The sequence below is a fragment of the Macaca thibetana genome, chromosome 12 (genome assembly GCF_024542745.1).
Source record: "Macaca thibetana thibetana isolate TM-01 chromosome 12, ASM2454274v1, whole genome shotgun sequence".
Lineage (NCBI taxonomy): Eukaryota > Metazoa > Chordata > Mammalia > Primates > Cercopithecidae > Macaca > Macaca thibetana.
The window spans coordinates 88115572-88127936 of record NC_065589.1 but is presented as its reverse complement, the minus strand read 5'-3'; the positions used below and the strand labels follow the sequence as shown (position 1 = coordinate 88127936).

Here is a 12365-nt window from a genome sequence, read left to right as displayed (position 1 = left end):
TTTTGAAAACTGCAGTTTCTAGAAGCAATTTATGTATTCTTAATGACTTTGCAACCTATATCTCAAAAGAGCCTGTTGCCAGTAACCTTATATTGTTGAACTGTATTGTATGCAGTGTCTTTGTGTTTTATAAACAAGATTTAAAAATAAAAACATCATAAGCTTCTTCAGAAAGTTTATACTTTGCATTTGGGTTCAGCTCAGTACAACGCAATAGAGAACATGCAGAGAATGCCAAGTTAGTGTTATAGTTAATGTATCTTGGGAGATGGGTGAAATTTTGGAAGTACCTTAGAGAAGAAACAGCTATAGTCCTCATTTAGTAATCCTCAGGGCAATATGTAGAGTGGACTAAGAAGTTACTTGGTGATATACAACATGCTCTGCATGCTAAGCTATTAGGTGATTCATTTATTGAAACAACTGCCAATTTGAAGAAAATAATAGAATAGATTCAGGGAAAAAAACTAATATGTTATTTGGTTAAATTTTCAGGTTTTTTTCTTCTGTGTATGTGCCTGTGTAAATTAAAGTTGTAGTCATATAGCCTGTATTTAAGGATTCTTCTGGGAAAAAATTATCAATACTTATTGTGCATGTAGTTCACATATGTCACTTAATTTCATTTAATTCTCACAATCTTCATGTGAAATTAGGGTGGGCCTTAATTTACAGATAATGAAACTAAAGCTTAAAGAGATGTATTAGTTTTTTTAAGGTCACGTATTAATTACTGGTGGAGCTGGGATTCAGTGTTTGATGTTAGGTGCATCTGGCATTAAAACCGATGCTTTACCCTCTCTGCAACTGGCCTCTAGGGCTGATATGACCTGATTACTGTGGATACCAGAATATCAGCTAGCATTGTCCTATAGAATCTCTTTGCTTCAGATCCTTATAGTGATACCAAAAGGTTTTGTTTATTCAGGAAAGTAATTAAGAAATCTGGATCCCACACTAGAAACGAACAGTGTACAATTTACTTAATAACTAATAACTCAAATATATGTATATACACATACACATATACCACCTGTATATATTTGTACAAATAATATTAATGTTTAATTCTATGTTTCGGTTTAATATGCTTTCACTAAGGAAGTCATTAGATAGTAAAGTTATTTGTTAAGAGCTTAGGTTTGGGAATCAGTATGAGTTCTGGACTTAGCTCTGCTGTTTACTCTCTGTTACTTGAAATTTCAAGCTCTATCCTTCTCCTGGAAATATGAAAATAATAAAATCTTATTTATAGTTTTGCCTTTATGAGATAGTGAGATGAAATATATAAAACCTATATATAGCACACTACTTGGTACATTGTTACTCAACATGTAATTATCACCACTATGATTTTTATGTTTATAATTAGCAATTTTAACCAACAGTCACATGAGCAAATATTTATTTTTCCCATCCAGTAGGAAGATGATTCATTCACTATTTTAATTCTTAAAAATTCACTCATCAATTGGTTTCCCATACTTTTTCCACATGTAATAGCAGCTACAATAAATATCACTAATATTTATTAAGACATTTGCTAAACACATTGCATACAATATCTCATAAAATTATTCCAATTATCCTAGAATACAAGTACGATTATTATTATTATTATCAAGATTAGGAAAACAGGGGTTCAGAGAGGCAAAGCACTGTCCCAAAGTTAAACAGCATAGGTGCTAGAGGTGGGACGCGGCCCCATGGTTGTCTGACACCACAGTACTTACTCCAGGGAGTTGTGCAGAGTGCCTCTGGTGTTCATCCCTGAAGAAAGGTTCATTTCTTTCATCACTTGCTTTTATTTTTATTGTGTCAAATCTGGTCCCCTTGACCACAAAATCACAGACTTGATGCTCTTGTACCCAAAAGTTGACACTTTAATTTGAATATTCATTTATTATATTACTAGTGCTAAACTCTCTTTTGTTTCTTCTTTTGCCTACACAGTACTACTTGATAGAGAGACAGGATTAAGAGCATGAATCCTCAAGCCTGATTTCTTATGTTCAATTTCCAGCTGCTTCAACTTTATGGGATCCTACTATCTTGTATCCCTCTGTGACTCAGTTTCCACCTCTAGAAAACAGGAAGGGGGATAACAGTCTCTTCCTCGAGGAGTTGTGAGGATTAAAGACAACTTGTAAATAGTGTTTAGAGAGATACTTGACATATAATCCTATAGAGGCAGTATTACCACATGGCTTAACTGAAGGGGATTTGCTCTTTTTTTTTCTGCTTTTGTTTAACGTATGTGTGACAAAACACAGCCACAGCCACCATTACAGGAGAATGCTCTTTTGCTCTCTCTCCTCTCTCTCTCTCTCTCTGGCTCTGATTCTCTCTATCCTTCTATCCGTCTTTCCTCCTTCCCTTTCTTCTCTCCCCCAACCTCCCCCAAACACATCTATATTGGGTAAGGTTTAGATAAAGCCTCCATGTGCAGAAGTTATTGATTGTGTGATACTTTCTGTGTCACAGCATTCAGACATTCCCTATTGGCCTGTAGTTATATTGTTTTTAACCATATTGTGCCCCTTTTGTGTGAGTGACACATCCACCATCTCCAGCTAGGAGAAACAATGGAAAATAACTGAGTTAGAGATATCCTGAAAGTTTAATTAAGGACTTGTCAAATAACAACTCAGTTTGTCATTTTCACTTTAAAACCTTCCACAGATCTGTTCTTTGAATGAATGTTTAATTCAGTTAAAAGGATGAACTTAGTTCAGTTTAAAGGCAGAGTCAGGAAAGGAAAATGTCAAAAATAAAGAGGTTAGACTATGTTGCTTCTACCATTTTAAATGGACATGCTGATACTGGAATAAATTACACTAAACAGTAATATATACCCTTTTAAATCTGTGAATATTGCAATGCAATGCACAGAATAAATCTTTTTTTTCTTTATACAAATTTTTTTTTATCTAAGGATTCAAAAGTTCCAGCTATTTCCAGTAGCAGCATCTGTTGCTTTGCCAGTTTCCACAGAGATGAGCTCGTGTTGATTTTCACCACATTTGTTCAAGTCTGGAATCTGGTTAAAACATGCAAACAGTTGTGTTGCTGGCTAAGAGGTGCAATCGCATAGTACCCTTTGAATAATAGTAGTCACTTGCATTTATTTTAATTCAAATGGCATTTCCAGTTATGAATCTAAGCATGGATTATTTTAAAATAACTTTAATTAGAATAAGAAATATAAAGCATTCTAATTCTAGAAGGAAGAATGAAATGATACATGCATGTTCTTAGAAACCATAATGATATCTACTTTAAATCTTCTCAGTTGAAATTTGCATTTTATTTTTTCATCACCATTTTGGGATAACTTTTGCAAAAAGAAGTACTCTCTCAATTATATTTATCTTAGTTCATTGTCTGAGATGCAGATTGGCAAACATAGACATTTTTCTGTTATCCAATTTATAAATCTTCCATATCCTTATCCATGTATTGATTGCAAATTCATAAAACCTGAGATGAAACCAGGTTTTAAAACTATGATTGTGAATTGGAAATGTCTGCTATTTGGGTACCTACATCTAATGAAAGTAGGACAGGAACAGTAGAAAAACAAACAAAGGTTAAGGTGCTGGCAAATATTCTTGGCATGTTTAACATAGTATTAACATTGATTTTAGCCATTCTGCTTGCTGCAAGCCTTTTAATACACCCCATATGTCCATACTGAGTCTCCTCTGCTATTAGGGATAGTTAGGTGGAAAATGTTGAGAAACCCTAAAAGCTGGAAATATGAGTAATATAACTTTTTTCTATATTTTTAAATATTTTTGAATGTTTAATTGTCTGACAATTTTAAAAGCAAACTACTGGCCGGGCATAATGGCTTATACCTGTAATTCCAGCGCTTTGGGAGGCTCAGGTGGGAGGATCACTTGAGGCCAGGAATTTGAGAGCAGCCTAGGATTTGGGAGGCTGAACTGAGAGGATCACTTGATGCCAGGAATTTGAGAGCAGCCTTTTGTGAGACCCCATCACTACAAAAAATTTAAAATTAGCCAGACTTGGTGGCTCATGCCTGTAATACCAGCTACTTGGGAGCAACAGGCAAGAAGATTGCTTGAGCCCAGGAGTTTGAGGCTACAGTGAGCTGTGATCCCACCACTGCACTCCAGCCTGGGTGGCAGGACAAGATCCCATCTGAAAAAAAAAAAAGAATGTTATATCATAGCCAGTGACTTTTAAACTTAATTCTTAATTTTCTATATTACTCATATGGGATAAATTATAAAAATGTAAAAATTTCTCACACATATTAAGTCACCTTACTAATTTTCAGGAAGAACAGGAAATGCAAGTGACTAGTATAGAACAATAAAAACACTAGTCATTAATGGGCATTGCCTACACAGCAAGCAAGGTTCTATGTCTTTTACTTTCAAACTCTCAGTAGGTTTCTAAGAGAAGATATGTTGTTATGCCTAATTTATAAACGAGAAAACAGGGCGAGAGAGCTTTAGGTAATTTTCACAAGCTATTTAATAGTGACATTGACAGCCAAATTCATAAACTTTTTAATTATGTTTCAGATGTTGCCTCATGTATGTGAGTTTGCTGGGAAAATAAGTAAAGTTAATTTTATATAGTAAAATAGATTCTCCACCTTCCTTTTCAGTCGAAATCATGCATTGGCATTTCAGTAACAATGATTACAAGTATTTTAATGCCAACAAACATTTGAACACACGTTTCCACTGTAGATGTCGTAGCACTTTAAGTAACTTAATAATTGATGGCCTGTTTTCCCAGTGTTAACATTTTATAAGACTTTATTTTCCCAATTGTCATGGTAAAAGCAGGGGCAAAATTTTGATTTCTTATTTAATATTATTTTCCCAAAGTAAAAAAAAAAAAAAGACCACCAAAATGAAATGGGCTAAGATGGCGATATCATCAAATTTTATTTCAAAATTTACTTTGTGATTGTTAGAAATAATTGAACAGACTTCATAACCTGAATTTACTTTAACTTGATGTTAATATGTATTTATATTAATCAAATGACAAACTTACAAACTTTCCTTACATTTTAAGACACTGAATGATATTAAGTATGTGACCTCACTTAGGATAATTCTGCCTGACATCAATTTTCAATGAAAGAAGTTTTTAAAATTAAAAAAATGGCTGGGTTCAAAATGAGCCTGAGTAACATGGCAAAACCCTGTCTCTACAAAAAAATACAGCTACTTGGGAGGCCGAGGTGGGAGGATCACCTGATCCCAGGGAGGTCGAGGCTGCAATGAACTGAGATCGTGCCATTCACTGCAGCCTGGGCGACAGAGACCTCATCTTGAAAACATAAAAATAAAAAAGATTGTAAGGCAGTATTATCACTTAGTAAAAATATAGTCTTTTTTCTCAAATTTAAATTAATGTCTTGGATGGGAAAGACTTAAAATGACAGTGGTTGCTTTTAGGGAGAAAATATAAGGCACTTCCACATTATTTGTTTTATTATTTCTTAACAATAACATCAGATATTTATTCTTTATTCTAGATACTTTTCTTTATCTTTAAATTTCTCAAAATAAAACCAAGTAGATATATCAGGAAATACGTTTATTTTTCCTGATTAAGTGATAATCTATGATTTTTCTTATGAAATACTTAGAGGCCAGAAAGTTATTAGAAAATACGGAATGCTGCTATGTGTGTGTTTACACTTAATATTTTAAAACTCATTTTATTGTCTTATATATAAATGTTTCTGGGGCTATTCCTCACATAAAATTGATTATAAACACGGATATTTGATCATGGTCAGATTTGCACCATTACAGAGTTTAAGTGATAACTGCATTCCTAACTAAAATATTAGAGACATTGCAGCAAAGTAAAATAACAATGACAATTACACACACACACACACACACACACATAAATAGGATGATACATTTTTTCTCTATAGCTTATTAGATCTGTGCTCAAGAAAGGTCAAGAGACTTAACCTCTCTGAGCACTAAATTCCTTGTTTTTAAAATACATACAAGAATATCTTCTTAACAGGACCATACTAAGGATTAGAATGGAAAAAAAAAAAAAAGAGGGAAGAAGAGAGAGAGCACCTAACACAGTGCTAGTCACATGATAGATACTAATTTTCTACATGAGTTTATTTTAAAACTGTCATAAAAAATAGTATATAGTGGTAACTAATTCTTTGGTAATATCCAACAATTTTCATAAGGCAAGATTTTGGAAGGATTCAAATGTGGCTTCTTAATTACGCATTATATCCTAATTATCTATATGTATTGTATGTGTGATTGCTAGTCAGTTAGAAAAAAGACAGATATCCCTTCTTCCAAACTATGCCAGGCTCAAAAACAATAGAAATTACTTCTAATGGATGGGGGAGAATTGAAATGAATGAAGAAAAACTATCATCATTTATTTAAATTACACTTAATTATTGAAGGGATGATTTTTAAAATTCATCATTATCTTACATTTTAATAGCCTTTAATAGAAGTCTGATAGACTTCTATTAAAGTAGAGAAATTGGTGAATTTTACTACTTACAGAAAATCATGTCTTTTGACTAACATGAGACAGAAACTTGATACATGTTTTTAATTTATTCCTGTACTTCCAGTCTTCACAAAATGAATATTCACAAGTTGACTGATTTGATTGTAACACAATCGAAATAAATGATTTATGAAGAGAACAAAATTGAGTAAATTAGAATACCATGAGGCAAATGATATTCAAGGAACATAATTGATAAACTGAAAAAATTTACATCTGATAGCCAGCATCCGGGTCCAGATATTCCTAGAGCAAGAGTGCAACTTGATACATCACATGGCCCAGATCACTGATTTTAGCATATGGATTTCTGAAACTTGAGCAAAAGTTTATTCTGGCCTTACAGATGCAAAAGAATGGAACCACCATAATGGCTTTTCTTTTTCTAGCATGTAAATATTACTACCTTTTATTGGTTTAGCAAATACTTGGGAGAGTTACCTTTTGTCCTCCTGCCCCCCGCCCCTCCCCCCCGCCCCATAGCAAGCCTTTGCTAGGTAAAGAGAAAAAGGTAAGCTCTCATTAATGGAGTCACCTATTGTAGATATTATATGACAAATTTTACATTTCTGTATGTGTTATTTCATGGTCACATCAACATTGTGAGACAGGTGTTGTTGACAGTGCTTTACTCTGCAGAAGAATAAAGTGATACTCAGTTAAATATATTTTCTAAGTTTACACAGTATTAAAGTTTAGATTCAATGTCAGATTTGCTTTATTTATGACACTGTTTCTTAAATGATGAAAAATTGTTACATAATTTTTCCACGTATCTCCTTATAGGGACACGTATGTTCTGAAATTATTCTATGCTACTTCTGCTTTTGGTTTGTGGTTAATATTTATGTAATGACGCATCGTCCTTCTGTGTATCAAAGCTATTAACGTAGAATACAACTTTTAATCTATTCTATTATTCAGGCTTCAGATAAACAGTCCAAAACCTAGATAAGAAAGTGAAATGAATTATTTAGGCCAAACCAGCTTTACATGTGCTTCCACTATGTATAATTTATCAAGAATTTTCTCTTTTCTTGTAGGGATGACTTGTCAAGCTCGAACATCATATACTGAAGATGAAGTTCTTTGGGGTCACCGTTTTTTTCCTGTAATTTCCTTAGAAGAGGGATTCTTTAAAGTTGATTACTCCCAGTTCCATGCAACATTTGAAGTCCCCACCCCACCTTACAGTGTGAAAGAGCAGGAGGAAATGCTTCTCATGTCATCCCCTTTAATAGCACCAGCCATAACTAACAGCAAAGAAAGACATAATTCTGTGGAATGCTTAGATGGACTAGATGATATTACTACAAAACTACCATCTAAGCTGCAGAAAATTACTGGAAGAGAAGACTTTCCCAAAAAACTCTTGAGGATGAGTTCTACAACTTCAGAAAAAGCCTACAGCTTGGGAGACTTGCCCATGAAACTTCAACGAATAAGTTCAGTTCCGGGCAACTCAGAAGAAAAACTGGTATCTAAAACCACCAAGATGTTATCTGATCCCATGAGCCAGTCTGTGGCTGATTTGCCACCAAAGCTTCAAAAGATGGCTGGAGGAGCAGCTAGGATGGAAGGGAACCTTCCAGCCAAATTAAGAAAAATGAACTCTGATCGCTTCACATAACAAAGCACTCCCTTAGGCATTATTTAATGTTTGATTTAGTAATAGTCCAATATTTGGCGATGAGGTAATTCTCCCTAAGGAATCTGAAAGTATATTTTCCTCCCAGTTCTACAAGCATATTTGAGAACCCTTCCTTTCCCAAGTATTGCTAATGTGCAGAAAGCAACAGTTACGGAGGGAGGACATCATAAAGGAAGTTATTAACGGGCATGTATTATCACATCAAGCATGCAATAATGTGCAAATTTTGCATTTAGTTTTATGGCATGATTTATATATGGCATATTTATATTGTATATTCTGGAAAAATATATATATATATATATTTAAAGGGGAAATACTCTCCCCGACATTTCTAACATATATATTAAGCCAAACATGAGTGAATAGTTTTCAGGGCGATAAAACTAAATATATGTCTGTGTGTGTGTGTATGTATACACACATATACATATATATATATACATACATACACATACATACATACATACATATATATCTGATAAAATTGTGATGTTTTGTTCAAAGTTGTAGTTCTTGTGCATGTTTACTTTATTAGAGTAGGAAGGCTACTGGCATTAATTATTAATACCAAATATTTTAGCCTTAAATTTTTGTCATTTTAAAATCTGATTTAATGTTTTCTGCTGTTTAAGGTCCTGGGAGGCTTTCAATTGTATTTTATATGAGAGAATCACACAAGTTTGTGCTATCTATGGCCCTGCAAAAATATAACCATTACATGTTTAAATTGTAAACTTTAGAGCATACCAGTACTCAGTATAGCACCGAACATTTCTTATGATTTTTAAAAGTTGCTAGTACTGGGGAGAAATAATTATTGATTAATTTGAGAATCATTCCTTTCCTAGACTAATTAAAATCTGGAAATCTATTTTGTATATGATCTAATACAAAGATGAGCTCTGAACAAACACTGAATCATGTTATTAGACAGTAGCCAGGTTATATTGAATATATCAGAATCTGTGTGAAGTTATACAATTAATGGTCCCTGTTTCAAACTGAGTAAATTGGAAACATTTTCATTCCTTTTCTGGAAATTTTGTCCATTTTAAAGACCAATCATTTTAAGAAGACATGACAGTGCAATGAAACAGATGATAAATATTTATGCTTAAAATATGTATGTCTAATTGAGTCTCTTTTTAATTCTGTTTTCTTGTTTATGGCATTTGTTGTAACAGGATAGACTTTTTCCTCACCTGGGGAACCTATCCCATGCTTGTCACTTATAGTTCAGGAGGAAGTTTTTGCACAGACCAGAGAGAAATTAAAATTAGATAAATTGAAGATATCTTACACACAGTTTTTTGGTGAACACTGATTTTATTGGTGTCTTGGATCCCTGGTCTACCCAAATAATTTTAACAGTACTGTTTTTTCTAATCCTGAAGTCTGATATTTATGACTTATAAGCAGGAATCAAAACTAGTGATCAGTAGAACATTTTCAAAATAAAAATTTGGAATGCAGAGACTTTTATGAAAATGTAAAAGTGCTCCTTAACAGAATATCATGGGTTTTCCTATAAAACTTAAGTATTTATAATTTAAGTCTGCCCCAAATTTTAAAAAGTTCTCATTAATATGTAAGTCATTAATTGCTAGTTTGGGCTCTCATTATTTCCTATTTTTTAACAATTTTGTGATAATTTTATTATTGGCAAATTAATACATCACTTAAATCACTGACTATAATAATACCTTCTGGCTACCTCTGTATCAACCAAATTCTGTAGGTGCAAACATATACCAGGGAATTCTTACTGGCAAAATGATCTATCTTGAGTGTGCATCCACTGTGAATGGAGCGAACTGCCCTATACCCATTGATAACCAAGCTTTCTTATTTTGTGGATGTAGGAAACAAAATAGTGAGAGAGAGAGAAAGGGGTACACAGGGCATGGTATATTGATCAGCAGTGGGAAAAAAGTGCATAGATCATTTAGTCCAAGAACTTAAAACTAAATAGAGCCATAATTTACTTTGGAGAGTCATTTTAATTTGTCTTTGGTACCAACGAGAAGACAGAGCCAAAAACAAACTCTCCAAGTGTATTCACACTTTCAACAAAATTTTTGCATGCCTTCTATGTCGTAGGCATTTTTAGTTCCTGGGGATTTGGACATAGCTAAGTCAGAGGAGGCTGTTGCTCACCATGAACACTGTATACCAGAAGGAGAGTGGGGAGGAGACAAACAACAAATAAGACCACTTCAGACAAAGTATCAGTTAAGAGAAGAAAACAGGCCTGACGCAGTGGTTCACGCCTGTAATCCCAGTACTTTGGGAGGCCGAGGTTGGGGCATCACCTGAGGTCAGGAGTTCAAGACCAGCCTGGACAACATGGTGAAATCCCGTCTGTACTAAAAATGCAAAAATTAACTGGGCATGGTGGCAGGCACCTGTAATCCCAGTTACTGGGGAAGCTGAGGCAAGAGAATCGCTTGAACCTGGGAGGCAGAGGTTGCAGTGAGCCGAGATTCTGCCACTGTACTCCAGCCTGGGTGACAGAGCAAGACTCCATCTCAGCATCTAAAAAAAAAAAAAGAATAAAAACAGGGTAACTTAATGCAAAGTAACTGTGTGGGGTAAAAATTGATTATTTTAGAAAAATGTCACTGGCTTAGGACAGGGATAATATGTGAACAGAAATCTATCTGATGAGAAAGAGCTACTGTTGTTGAAATTACCTTATCTGAGTGAATGGTGGTTTTTTTTTTTTATCTTTTCCACACATGCGTGGGAAAGGTATGATTTCTGCATGTAATTGCAGTTTAACCCTTATTTCTAGGTTGATCGTAGGTCCCAGTTTACCCAGGAAGATTCCAGTTTATACCTGTTGTACCTGTGTAATTATTGGTAGCACTCCCTTTCACTCTTACAATGTCTTGGTTTGGATGATATATGGTGAAGTTTTTGTTGAAACTAAATTATGAAGTCTGATATATTTGGATAAAAATAAAGAATTGCTTTTCTTCTCCTTTTGCTGATTTTTTGATACATCATTCTAAGCAAAATCATCTCAGCTTCATATATTTCAGCCTGAAGTAGTTCTTACCAAAGTTATTTCATGTAACACTTGTTCAATATGTTCGTGACATGCCTTTCAGTAATGAAAAGTTATGCATTTTGTTGAATGAATAAAAACCTAACCTCTGCTATTTCCATTTCTGGAAGTTGTAAGAGCTCACATTAAAGAAAGTAAAAGTCAATTTAAGCCAAGATCGTTTTCAAACCACCAATGTCATGACTATTGGAAAGGAAAACCTAATGTGATCATTGAACTGAATAACTCTACATAACAAGTGGAAACTAGACCTTTTTTGTAGCATTTTCATGATATAGGTCCTGTTATAGTAAGATATTTCATTCTATTTATCAAAATGGTGTAAATAAAAGAAACAATTATTTTGATAATGCTTATCTTCATTTTAAATGTTTCTTCTTTTCAGAAATAGGTAAATACACTTTTGTAAATATATACAAAATGAAAAATAAGGATATTTTACCATCAATTATTTCTGAAAGATTCTTCTTATGCTATTTTAAATTTATCTATATATGGCTAAAAATATTATGAGAAGAGCCTTTTTATCTGGACAAAATGGCTCATAGTACAGTATTTCTACTGGAGGAAGGCTGGGTCATGGGAAAGCTGGCGTACATGCTATTAGTTCTTACATTCTTCAGAATTTATGTTTGAATTACATTGTACATATTTAAATTAGCATCAACCTAATTCCATTTTCTGGCATGCAATCTATAATTATTTAAGTGTAAAAGGTCATTTAGGTTCAAAAATATAAACTCATGTATTCAATACTGCAAGTTCAATTTTATAAAAAATGGTATTAAACTTTTGAAACATGATTGGGTTTAATTTTTAGTGTACTCATCCTTTTTGCACTCTTGACCACTTAATTATTCACATTTCTTGACTCCATTTGTTTATCATAAAACTCTTAATTCCTGAAAGACAATCATTAAATCCATCACAAGTCATTCCTTCATAATTCCTTTTATTTTGGCTGCTTATTGGTAAGATGCTTCAGCAGTACCAAACGTCAGCTTAATAATGCAGATACTCAGGACCTATGTTTCTTGAAGGAAGCTTCATGGTTATCCTACCCCTTGCTGAACCAGTGTT

General features: G+C 33.7%; 1 protein-coding gene across 2 annotated transcripts in view; it reads left to right on the top strand.

Moving 5' to 3' along the window:
* The window catches only part of KCNJ3 (potassium inwardly rectifying channel subfamily J member 3), a 158962-nt gene extending 147766 nt beyond the window's left edge, over positions 1 to 11196 (top strand). The window contains exon 3 of one of the 2 annotated variants that reach the window (XM_050752070.1): positions 7605 to 11196. In XM_050752070.1, coding sequence (XP_050608027.1) covers positions 7605 to 8191 — 587 coding nt within the window. In that variant the 3' untranslated portion in view covers positions 8192 to 11196. The remainder of the gene's footprint in view (positions 1 to 7604) is intronic. The other variant, XM_050752071.1, reaches the window with a different exon arrangement.
* Positions 11197 to 12365: the final 1169 nt, after the last annotated feature.